The 12,642-nt window shown below is 36.8% G+C and overlaps 3 protein-coding genes across 3 annotated transcripts; 2 read left to right on the top strand and 1 right to left on the bottom strand.

The window, feature by feature from the left end:
* The first annotated feature begins 10 nt into the window (after nucleotides 1–10).
* LOC17880367 lies at nucleotides 11–2,083 on the top strand. The gene is made up of 2 exons (XM_006283920.2): nucleotides 11–397; nucleotides 986–2,083. Exons 1-2 carry the CDS (start codon nucleotides 98–100, stop codon nucleotides 1,775–1,777), a joined length of 1,092 nt encoding a protein of 363 aa, XP_006283982.1. The 5' UTR covers nucleotides 11–97; the 3' UTR covers nucleotides 1,778–2,083.
* A 467-nt stretch (nucleotides 2,084–2,550) lies between these two features.
* On the bottom strand, nucleotides 2,551–5,350 carry LOC17881022 (catalase-2). Its single transcript, XM_006283550.2, has 8 exons — nucleotides 5,242–5,350; nucleotides 4,731–4,827; nucleotides 4,356–4,633; nucleotides 3,473–4,249; nucleotides 3,298–3,387; nucleotides 3,137–3,204; nucleotides 2,957–3,050; nucleotides 2,551–2,848 (listed from the first exon to the last, which is right to left on the bottom strand). Exons 1-8 carry the CDS (start codon nucleotides 5,254–5,256, stop codon nucleotides 2,789–2,791), a joined length of 1,479 nt encoding a protein of 492 aa, XP_006283612.1. The 5' UTR covers nucleotides 5,257–5,350; the 3' UTR covers nucleotides 2,551–2,788.
* Nucleotides 5,351–10,673: 5,323 nt separating this feature from the next.
* Nucleotides 10,674–12,347, top strand: LOC17879522 (aquaporin PIP2-7). The gene is made up of 4 exons (XM_006284217.2): nucleotides 10,674–11,061; nucleotides 11,172–11,467; nucleotides 11,791–11,931; nucleotides 12,020–12,347. The coding sequence occupies exons 1-4, from the start codon at nucleotides 10,776–10,778 to the stop codon at nucleotides 12,137–12,139; spliced, it is 843 nt and encodes a 280-aa protein (XP_006284279.1). The 5' UTR covers nucleotides 10,674–10,775; the 3' UTR covers nucleotides 12,140–12,347.
* Nucleotides 12,348–12,642: the final 295 nt, after the last annotated feature.

The following is a 12,642-nucleotide window of genomic DNA, read 5'->3' as shown; positions in this document are numbered from 1 at the left end:
TAAAGACAGAGAAGCGCACGTACGTAGTCTCTTCTCTCTTCAGTTTTGAGACTCTCTCTCTTTAGCCTCCACCGAGAGAGAGAAGGTAGACGGCGCCATGGAAAGGCTTCTGCAACCTTCTTCTTCTTCTTCCAAATTGGTTCCTTCAAGGACGACTTCTCCTTTCCTTCCTCGTCTCCGCTCATCGACTCTGGGCTTTGTCTCATCTCACCGTCCCGAGTCACGCCGACTCAGCTCGATTTCCTGCAACAGTTTCCAGAACCCATCGGCGTATATGCCTCTAGGATCTAATAAGACTAACAATTCCTTCAATGGCTCTCCCAAATCGGAAGAATCGAGGAAACCTAATCCTGGGTTTCTCCAACGGATCGTCACGACGGCTTCTCAGCAGCGAAAGGTATATAGTTTCGCGTTTTGGTCAGTGGAATTGAGAAATTAGGTTGATGAGTGTTTACCTCGATGCTTACTAAATGTTTCAGTTTCCGTATGGTTCTGGGGGAGAGCTTCGCTTACATTAGATTTGGGGTTTATTGGGTGTTTATTTGATTCAGGAAACGTTTGATTTTTTTTGTATATAAATAGAAGATTCCAAGAATTACTGAAAAGCTCCAATTTTGTTGGGTTATATGTTGCTATCCATCAGTTTCAGGAATCACGGAATCAGGTTCTCTTAGTTTTAGGATTCGTGAGCTAATGCATTATTGTTGACTTTGAACTTTGCTTTTTTCTTTTTTTTTGTTAGATAAGAATTGGTATTCCTTAGTTTCAAGCTCCAGACTTGTTTGAAGTTTGATCATTTTGCTCTTTTGACATTAGAACTTGTATATGGTGAATCCAAAGCAAGAATCTTTTTGGTTAGGGCATGTGTTAACCCCTCTCTGAACTTATAAGATCTGTCTGGGTGTTTACATTGTGCTTCTTTGCTGTCTATTATGTAGCCTCATGGGTGTTTGCCAGATCTATAAAAATCTATGTTTCTTTGCAGACATTATCTTCTGGAACGGTCATACTAATCTCTGCAGTAGCTGCGCTTTTGCTTAACCCGCTTCTTGCACCACCTGCTTTCGCTAGCTTCCAAACCGCAGCTAAAACAGGTTGGCTAACCAGTGCCTGGACCGGTTTCCTCGCTGGTTGCTTGCACACGCTATCAGGACCCGATCACCTTGCTGCTTTAGCTCCACTTTCAATCGGACGCAGCAAAATGGAAAGTGCTGCTGTTGGAGCTCTTTGGGGATGTGGGCACGACGCTGGTCAAGTCATCTTTGGTTTACTGTTTCTGCTACTTAAAGACCGGCTTCACATTGAGGTATTACAAACCTGGGGTACAAGAATTGTGGGACTGACACTTGTCATCATTGGTGCTATGGGAATCAAAGAAGCTTCCGAGATTCCAGAACCTTGTGTCGCCTTGGAAACCGACATCAGCATGGTATCAACAGAGAAAGAGGCCTTACCAACGCCCAAAAAGAAGAAGATCGGGTTTGCTACATTTGCAACTGGAGTGGTTCACGGGTTGCAACCGGATGCTCTGATGATTGTTTTGCCTGCATTGGCTCTGCCATCTCGGTTAGCAGGGTCTGCATTTCTGATCATGTTTCTGGTTGGGACAGTTATCGCAATGGGAAGTTACACAGCGTTTATTGGGTCTTGTAGTGAGGCATTGAAAGAGAAGGTTCCAAGGATCACAGAGAAACTAACTTGGGCTTCATCTCTTGTGGCTATTGGTCTTGGACTGGGAATTGTCATCAGCCCTTTCTTTGGTTTTAGCCTCTACTGAGAAAGTAAGAGCTTCTTCTTCAGATAGACGAGAGAAGTTGATATCTTTGTAGCTCTATAGAAGAAAAGAGAGTTTTTTTTTTTTTTGGTTCATTCAATTTACTAATGCTTGTACGAACAAAACCTCGTAATCCTTGCTTCTGAAACTCCCTCTCGACGAAAACCATTTCGTGATTCTTTTTCTTTTTCACTTGATTTTAAGATAAGTTTGGCTTTGGTTCTTAGTGATCGAACCATTTGCATGTAACCATAATTTGTAATATCAATGTATTCTTTATCAAATTATGAATGTATTCCTGCCAACTAACATCACGGTCTCAAGACTTTTAGACATTCTCTTTTTAGCAAAGGCAAAATCTTTGGTCAATAAGTAATATGGAATTCCTTCACAGATATGATTATCTTCTTGTTTATATCATTTGAACAGAGATTTTTCAAACCAAAAATGTCAAAACCGCCAAGTTCAAATCCAATATTGTCAGATTATCACACATTCAACAACCAAATCTGTAGACTCTCAAGACCCCACGCATACTACAGCGACGGTAATTGTAATTCTCTAACACCCACACATAAGATCCTACAGCCTTAATTGTCCTTTTCGTTTCATACTTGCAATGCCCTTTCGTCCAGAACATGCGTACGAAAAACACGTCTCCGTCGACAGCTCTTACGTCCAAGTGTAATAAACCTTTCTTGTTAGTATATAGGAATGTACTAGACATGGATCACCATCGTTCGAGGAAAATAAAAGCTTTCATCATATGACACCGATTATAAATCTTCAATGTATAATGTATTTATTTTGATAAAACAAGAGACAAAACTAAGGTCACAACAACACAGAAGGTTTTTTGGTCTTTTAAACAGATACTATTACAAACCATAGCACATATAAGATCCACATGATGAAGATTTGTATTATCTCTTCCCATCTTTTTTTTCATTCTTCTCTGCTAATTAGAACCACACAAACAGCCAATCAATAATCTTTCATTGCCATTCACTCATTTTAGATGCTTGGTCTCACGTTCAGACGACTCGCCAGCTTCTGTCCCAGAGACTTATCAGCCTGTTTCACACATTTTTAACCCAATCAGTGTCAAAAAAACATGTTTTACAACTTGACAAACTTTCAACTGCCGAGACAATGACAGTAGCTGAGATTAAGAATTCAGACCTGTGACCAGTAAGAGATCCAGATACTGCGGATTTCGTGTGTGATGCGAGGGTCGGATAGGGCTTCAATCCATCTACGGATGAATCGTTCTTGCCTGAAGTTGAAATCAAACCGTAAAACATTAAGAACACATATGTTTCTTTTATGCATTATCATAAGAACAAGAAAAACAATTGGTACCTCTCTGGTGGGAAGGAACGGTATCTCTCTCCAGGCTCCTTGAAGTTGTTCTCTTTCTCAATAACGCACTGCAAACACAGATTTCAAACGTTTAGACCATATCTTTCTTACGTAAACCAAGGAGAACAAAAACAGAGGAAAACAGGGTTTTGACTACTTACCCTCTCACGTTTTCCAGAGCAGACTGCTGGAGGAGTTGGATACTTCTCAGCATGACGAACCGGATCATACCTGGACGGGAAGTAGTTGACCTGTAAACAAAAGCTTCTTGTAAGACTAACGATATTCTAGCTTCAAGTTCGATACAAAGATAACTAATATTGTTATATCAAGTACCTCTTCATCCCTGTGCATGAAATTCATGAACCCCTCATGGTGGTTGTTGTGGTGAGCGCATTTTGGGGCATTAACTGGTAGCTGGAGGTAGTTTGGTCCAAGACGGTGTCTCTGAGTGTCAGCGTAGGAGAAGACACGGGTTTGAAGAAGCTTATCGTCCGAGTAGTGGATCCCGGGGACAATAATTGCAGGGCAGAAGGCAAGTTGCTCATTCTCTGCAAAGAAGTTGTCAATGTTCTTGTTCAACACCATACGTCCAACTGGTTGGAGAGGCAAGATATCCTCAGGCCAGGTCTTGGTCACATCGAGCGGGTCAAAGTCGAACTTGTCTTCATCAGCTGGATCAATGATTTGGATAAAGAGCTTCCACTCAGGGTAGTTTCCAGCAGCGATAGAGTCATACAAGTCCTGAGTCGCGTGACTGTGGTTGGTTCCTCCAACACGAATAGCATCTTCTTCCAAAAGGGATTTGACTCCACAGGTTGGTTTCCAGTGGAACTTCACGTAGTGAGCTTTACCAGCTTTGTTGATCAACATGTATGTGTTGACACCGGAACCATCCATGTGCCTGTAATCTTGTGGGATACCAATATCATCAAAGAGGAAAGTGAACATGTTCAAGCTTTCAGGGTGGTGAGAGAAGAAGTCAAGGATTCTCCAGTTCTCTTGGATGTGAGATTTGGGGTTTGGCTTAAGGGCGTGGACCATGTCAGGGAACTTCATCCCATCGCGGATGAAGAAGACAGGCATGTTGTTTCCAACAAGGTCAAAGTTTCCCTGTTCACAGATGATGATCATTTCCTCAGCACATATGATGAAACAAGATCCTGTTGTAGTTGCTAACATTAATACAAGCAATGTTTGAAACTACAAGGAGACTGACCTCTCTGGTGTAGAACTTGACTGCAAAACCACGAGGGTCTCTCAAAGTCTCGGGACTACCACGCTCATGGATAACAGTAGAGAACCGGACAATGACTGGAGTCTGGACACCAGGAGCTCGGAGGAAGTCAGCACAAGTGAGGTTAGATATATCATGAGTGACCTCAAAAAAACCTTTAGCACTGGCTCCTCTGGCATGAACCACACGCTCTGGGATCCGCTCCCTGTCGAAGTTGGCAAGCTTCTCAACAAGATGGTAATCCTCAAGAAGGATAGGACCTGCCAAAACAGTCCAATACAAATCATGAGTGTAAGACTAACATTTACAGAGTAAACTTAGGTTAACTATGTGAAACATAAAGAGTAAGATAGATACCTCTGGGTCCAACGGTCATGGAGGAGTTGTTGTTCCATACAGGAGCACCAGAGTTGGTGGTGAAGAAGGGAGAGTTGTAAGAACTTGCTGGACGATACTGCATCATCATTATAACCATCCATGATTAATCAATTATTCAGTTGAAAAAGAAATCAAACTCATCAATTAAAAAAAAAAAAAAACTCAATGAACATAAAGTCAAACTCCAGCAAAAGCCACGAGTAAGAAAGGCATACGATCTTGGAGAAATCAATATAGAGCAATGGAAGACTCAAGTGTACATTCGCATATACGAATTAGATTCAATAGATTCGAGTAGAAAAAGGTCAAAACTTTGACATAAAAATCGGAATCGAGACCAATCGAACAGTTGTAGAGATGTTGGAAAAGAAAAAAGAAACTTGGGAGTGCAACAACAAAGCATAATAACAACGTTTCAATCCTAGTTTTGACGGCGAAATACAAAACTCAAAGAGGTAAAGAAGAGAGAAAGCAAAGAAGGGTTGTTTACCTTGTACGGATCCATAGTTGATGTGAAGAGAGAGTTTGAGAGAGATTTCACAAAACGAGGAGATAGATGAAGAAGAAGATGATTATTATTATATTTGCTTGCCTATTTATAAAATGGCGTGTGCATTACTTCCTTTTTGCGCTTTTAAGTTTTTTTTTTCCCCTTTTTTTTTATTTTTATTTTATTTTGGGGGGAATTTTTAAAGGTTATCGTTTTTTCTTTTTCTTTTTTTTTTTTGCTGATAAATACTTTGGGGAATACCGAATAATTATTGTGGCGGTAGATAATTCAGGAAACGTCAAGTATTATTTATGATCACAGGTTTTTTCTTAACCCAACCACGGTTTACCTACTATTTATTTAAATCAGAATAAATATTTTTAAATATTTTGTTGTACGAATATTTCATTTATAATTGAGACAAAATATTTTAAACCGAATACTTATAGCTTAGCTAGGTGGGAGTGGGATAAATAATGATGATGACACACATAATTAAATATACTTTTTTTAGTCAATATCGCATTTTCAAATTTTCACATAATCTTAATTTTACTTAAATAAAGTCAACTCTACAAAACAGAAGAAAAGCTATATGAAAGAAATTCTAAACGACTCGTAATATATGAACAAAAGATGAACTCATGGGGATTGTTTCTTTCTTTGGGTCCTGTAATTTGTACCATTTACATATTTAATTGAATACGCTAAACCCAATTTACGTGTGGTTTAGTATGACTTGACCGTACTAGTATGTAATAAGAGCAACACCTTAATTCAAACTCGTGACAATTTATTAATCCAGACGATAAAACTATACATACATTGTCATCCAAATTCAGGTTCCCGAGAACTGAAGATAAAGCAGAACCCACGATTGCGATATTGTCAAAATATATTATATATTTGTATAATTTATAATAGCTTTTTTATATGGTAATAAGAGCAATAGAAAGAGGAAGACAAAGGAAATAAATATATATATTTGAAATACGGAATAAATGAGGACGTCACGTAGTTTGTGGAGGTTCCTTACTTCCTTATCCATGTTATTTTCATATTTTGGCCTTGTTGTTAGCAAAACATTTTATTATTATAAGTGGTTTAGTATGGTTTAGGGTGACGTGGATGCTTTGTTGGATTTCCACGTGTAATGAAGATAATGTGAACGCTTCACGAAGGAAGAATATGCCTTTTGAATTGATTATTACTGCTAGTACTACAAATACTTGGTTTTTGTTTCTTGTCCCTTGGGAGATGTGTCGAGATGAGATTTATCATGTTCCGTTTGGGCCCCCACCTTGGAACCTTCTGGCTCTCTCAGTAGTTTTTATAGGTCATCTGATTCATTGTTGATTTTGGAATTTGAGTTCTGACTATCTATTGAAAATTTGGGAATCGTGATTCGTAAAGGTCACACCAAGCAAGCGAAATCATACACATGGACATGGTACTGGCTTTACCCGAACTCTATTGGTTGGTGGTTTATCATAACTTATAACGAAGCCAACAAGTACGCACAAACCCCAAACAAAAAAAACAAAAAAAAGATGTAAAAATGGCCATAAAGCCCAACAGATATTCAAGGGACGACCCATGCACATTTTAAGCCCGTGATTTTTGTACGATCAGCCAATAGACATGCTTAAAAATTAAAACATAAGTTTTCGAAATATTATCAAACGGGCCGAACAAGAAGGACTTATTTGAACCCACTATTCATAGAACTATAAAAGCCCAAATAATACTATAAAATGAAATACCGGTTAATACAACCGGACAGCAGCAGCAAAGCAAATGTGTGGCTAAAACCCAACTCTTATAATAATATCATAATTCAATTCAGTTTAAATATTAGCCCAAGCTGCCTGTGTTGTTAACTTAAAACAAATCCTCACAAAAAACGTGCTAAGACATAACATCTAATTTTTAAATATTGTCCATATGTACTACTATCTCTCTGAACTGAAAACTTAAAACGCAGATGCAATAAGAAGGTACCGTTCAGAAGGATGTTTTACGTTTTCTTTAATGTGAAAATGTTTATTAATGAATATATCCCAAGCTAATTCAGTACATTAACATAAACACGTTAGCAGACCAGAGGGTCCATATGTACACAAAATAAACGCATTCACTACTAATTACTGTACTAATTATAAAGTGCTTTAATCAAAGCACGTTTGTGTGTAGGCAATGGCATGATTGAACCATAAAGCATCGATAAGTACTCCCACAGTCACAGTTATACGATTTTTATAAAAGTTACTTAGGTTAAACTAACCGTTGGATAGAGAGAAGAGAATCAAATAATTAAAAAATAAAATAAAATCGGAATAACAAAAGAGGACCATCTTTTTGTTTTTTTGTAATTTTTTTAGGGGTCGGATAAAGACAGGATGTTGTGGATCGTTCTAGCCGTTACCAGATACGGAACACGTGGCGTGAGCTGTATGGATTAATATGAAGAGATCTGACCTGTCTTCTTGCCCAACTGATGTGGATACAATGACGTGGATTGATTGCCCTTTCTGTTATGTCATTTTAATTTCTCCTCTCTGTGGACTATACTTATTAAAAATCACTTATTTAATTATCAAAGCTAATTGAAGCTCGCTAGCTAATTATTTAAAGAATAATATCATAATCAAGGATCGATAGGCAGCAAAATCATATAAAAGATATGATGGTTTGTATCATTCTCACATGCATTGATTTCGGGTGAACTCCAAAGTACTATTATTATCCAACCTCTTCTGCACTACGAAGATTTTAATCAGTGGAATATATATATATTAGATGGTCCAGCACTATCCAGTTTTTATTCTTTTGTTTCCAAACTGTGTATATACAGTATGTGTGTGTTTTTTATATTAGAACAAAGGTGAGAAACTCAAAAAACTTTTATTATTACATGCATTGTCACTTTGAATTTGGTAAATGGAATTGTTTACTAAAAAACTAGGGTAAACAATATCACTTTGTTGACCAAAAAAAAAAAAAACAATATCACTTTATTTTGGAAACCGCATGAACGTTCCATCTCACTCCGTGTTTAGTTTTCAAGAAGGTGAATTCGAATTGGAATGCCAAATGTGTGTATTATTGGTTTTAGACTTTTAGTATTTTGCATTTTTTCTAATTTAAGTTTACCTAATGTTCCAAATATAATTATGTTATATACTGAAAACGCCTATTATTTATGGAGAAAGAGGAAAACAATCATCATTTTCTCTATGATTGCACATCAACCTGGCAATTTCATCCACCAAAGGACAGCATAATTTCAAATCAAATATTTTTCTTTTTGCCGTAGTTTACTCGAATGAGGAATACTAAATTTTTCAGTGGGTCTAGTTAATTAGTAAATAAGGAGTTATTCCATTTCATAATTCTATAGTGTTACATTTTGCGTAAAAGTTAAGTACTAATAATTGTATTACACCAAAGTGATAAAGTAATAATCGGCTAGGAACATTATCAAGGAAAAAAAAAAGGTGATTAGGGACATTCGGATAAGGACAAATGTCATATTAACGTAATACAAAACTCGAAAGCAAAAGAGTAGACTATGATGGTCTGCTTTAGATATATAATAGTAATAATAATTTAAATAAACACACTCATAAGTCATAACTACGGGTTAGCACTTCGTATTATCCGTTAGTGTCCCCTAAGTCTTGCATTAAGGATTTGTATTAATGCAGTCCTCAACTTTGTGGCCGATACGATACCAAAAAACATTCCGGTCAAATTACATTTACGTACCAAGTATATGCCTATATGGGCATCCCCTCCCGTGCGTGAACCATCGGTTGGTGCATTTTACATATCTTCGAAACCTAAGTTCAAAAGAAATGTTTGATATTCATGTCAATTAGAACCAAACAAAATTGTGAATGTGTTTTTAATAAAATCGTTTGTTGTGGATGTCGTGTTGAGATATATATATATATATATAATCACTACAAGTCTAAACCATTCATTGATAATGTTATGGTGCTTATCTTTCTTATTATATATATGCTATGTCCGTTTGGATATATAAAAGGATAAGCATTGAAAACAAAATGAACATAAAAGAATGATAAATGAGTGTATCATCAACAAGCATAGGATGAACTAATAGTATATTATATATACAAAAAAAAAAAAAAAAGAATACGCGATTTTAGGACATAGACATTCTTCAAATATTATTGCAAGGACAAGACATTAATGTGAGTATAAACTAGAATAGACTATAATCATCTTCTGCCGGTGAAGTTTTTGTCTATACATTTTCAACAAAATCGGTACCCACCACAAGTCGACTCTTCCTTTTCATAATTTGTTTTTGTTCGTATAATAAATTAACTCTCCCTTTTGTAATTATTACCGCATATGAATATTTGCATGTCGTTGCTTTTAGATAGTTCTGGTCGAGAAAAGTAGTTTCTTGGTTCGTTGAGTATATTAATCTTTCATCTATTGAGAGTTTTCACTTCTAAATTTTACAAAACATTTGACCTAATTTGAAAAATAAAAGAGGAAAGTTGCCAAAAAAAGATTTGGAAAAAAGACAAAGATATTGATATAACCGTTGAAGCTATAGGAAAGAGCAAAAAATAACTAAAAATAAAAAGGTTTTTTTGTATGACAGCCTGACGAAAAAACCTTACACCTCATTTCTATCATTAACCCTCACATGGCTTACCTGTACACATTGGTCCTACCACCTTCTTCTTTCTTTTTTTTTCATCTCCAAATTTTATTTTCAAATTTTGTTAACAAACCTACAAAAAAAAAAAAAAACATGTCTTATTGTTTATATATTAAAACATTTTGTATTCATCCCATTGTTCCATATAATTTAGTAAGAAAAATATTCACATTTTACAGAAGTGCAGAAGACCCCACTTTGATTGCTATTTTATACACTATTATCATATAGTACTACAACAAATTTTTGACCATTATTGTGCCCAGTAATAATGCATTCCAAAAACAAAAAAAAATAAACTATTGCTGATATTATTATAGCCAACAAAAGAAAACAAAAAAAATATTCAATGTACGTACTAATAGTAATTACTTTCTCCCCCGATATGATTTAGTGATTTAACTATAACTAGAAAGTTCTAAGGAACATTTTAGTTGTTTTAAATTTATCATTACTTACTAAGTTAGTTTAGATGGTTGGTAATCAAACTGACAATTTAAATTCCCGAAAAGAAATGTCCTTAGATGTTTTCCAATTTCCCTTATCATACACAACTAATTAACAATATAATCAATCGTACAAATATAATGATTATACATGCCATTACCAGAGTTAAATATGTCGTATTAGAAGATTATACAACTGTTTAATACCGAAAGTACCCTTGGCTTATCCATGGTGGCTACAAGGGTTTTTTTCCCTTTCCCTTTAAAATGGCTGAAGAGAGACACTGTCGTCGTCACACACCACCACTCATTTCGAGCAGAGCAAACTCCATAGCCTAGCTCTAGAGAGAGAGAAAAAACTTAAGCTTCTTAGAGAGAAAACAAAGATGTCGAAAGAAGTGAGCGAAGAAGGAAAAACCCACCATGGGAAAGACTACGTGGATCCTCCACCAGCTCCGCTCTTTGACATGGGAGAGCTCAAGTCTTGGTCTTTCTACAGAGCTCTCATCGCTGAGTTCGTCGCTACTCTCCTCTTCCTCTACGTCACTGTAGCCACTGTCATCGGCCACAAGAAGCAAACCGGTCCCTGTGACGGCGTTGGTTTACTCGGGATCGCTTGGGCTTTCGGTGGTATGATCTTCGTCCTCGTTTACTGCACCGCCGGTATCTCTGGTAAGTTCTAATCTCTCTCACACACACACATAAAAAAAAACCTTATCTTTTTACTCATTTAGTTCCTTAGTTTTGTTGCTAACCTCGATCTCGTTTTTGTTTTCCCGTAGGTGGTCACATTAACCCAGCTGTGACTTTCGGTCTGTTACTTGCTCGTAAGGTCTCTTTGGTTCGAGCTATTGGTTACATGATATCTCAGTGTCTTGGAGCCATCTGTGGTGTGGGTTTCGTGAAAGCTTTCATGAAGACTCCTTACAACACTCTGGGTGGAGGAGCTAACACCGTAGCTGACGGTTACAACAACGGGACTGCTCTTGGAGCTGAGATCATTGGAACTTTCGTCCTTGTTTACACCGTCTTCTCCGCTACTGACCCTAAGAGAAGCGCTCGTGACTCTCACATCCCCGTAAGTCTTGTTTCTTATTTCTCAAAAAGCTCGAATCTTTAAAGAGTTTAATGATAAAATTTGATGGGTACGTGTATATACTCGTAAAGTTTGAATCTTTGATAAAATTTGGTTTAAAACTCTAGTTGGTATGTGTAGATCTTGATAAAGTTTGAATCTTTTTGGAGTTTAGTGATAAAGATTGTTAAATGGGTTTCTGTAGATTCTGACTGATAAAGTTAAGCATGAATCTTCATTAGGGTTTTATGTCAAAGTTTGTGTGAATCTCAAATAGGTTTGTGTGTAGATTTCTGATAAAAGTTTGGTGGGTCTTTTTTGAAAAGGTTTTGGCTCCACTTCCAATTGGGTTCGCTGTATTCATGGTGCATTTGGCAACTATCCCCATTACTGGAACTGGTATTAACCCAGCAAGAAGCTTTGGTGCTGCTGTTATCTACAACAACGAGAAGGCTTGGGATGACCACGTAAGTGTTTTACTATGTTATCGTGGATTAGGTTTTTATCAAATTGTCCACGTCTCTAATGTTAAGTGTTCTGTTTTTGGTTTTGTAGTGGATCTTCTGGGTTGGTCCGTTCCTTGGAGCACTAGCTGCAGCGATTTACCACCAATTCGTATTGAGAGCTTCAGCAATTAAGGCTTTGGGATCCTTCCGAAGCAACGCGACCAATTAATGAAGGCTTTTAAAATTATGTGAAGAAACAACTTAAGATTTGGGAAATGCTTTATTGTTATTATTATTTGTTGTTCTTTTGTGTGTAATGAGAGAGAGATGGTTGGATGATGTTAATTATGAAAATGGCCTTATGAATTCTGTTTCTTTCTTTTTTTCCTATTTGAAAAATTCCAATAGTCTTATTAGCTTTGGTGTGTTTGTCTTCAGTAGTTGACAATTTTATCTTCTTCCCTAAATTCATATAGTTCAAGAGCATTCCTTCAATTAATTGCGTAATATCGATCAATCCAATTTATAATTATTCGTCTTAACGTTAGAGGAACTGTTTTAATTGCAAACAAGAAGCTTCCAACGAAAAAAACAAATATCGGCTGTCTAACATTGTACGTATTTTGTGGGTCTTTTGGTTTTATGGGCTATGTTGAAGTATATACTCGGGTCATCTTTAAACCAGTTAGCCGTAGGCACGTGTAGTGATGGAGTGAGCAGGATGCGTAAATA

Source organism: Capsella rubella, unplaced genomic scaffold (assembly GCF_000375325.1).
Source record: "Capsella rubella cultivar Monte Gargano unplaced genomic scaffold, Caprub1_0 scaffold_7, whole genome shotgun sequence".
Lineage (NCBI taxonomy): Eukaryota > Viridiplantae > Streptophyta > Magnoliopsida > Brassicales > Brassicaceae > Capsella > Capsella rubella.
The sequence above is the reverse complement of the archived record's forward strand: the minus strand, read 5'-3'. Positions and strand labels throughout refer to the sequence as shown.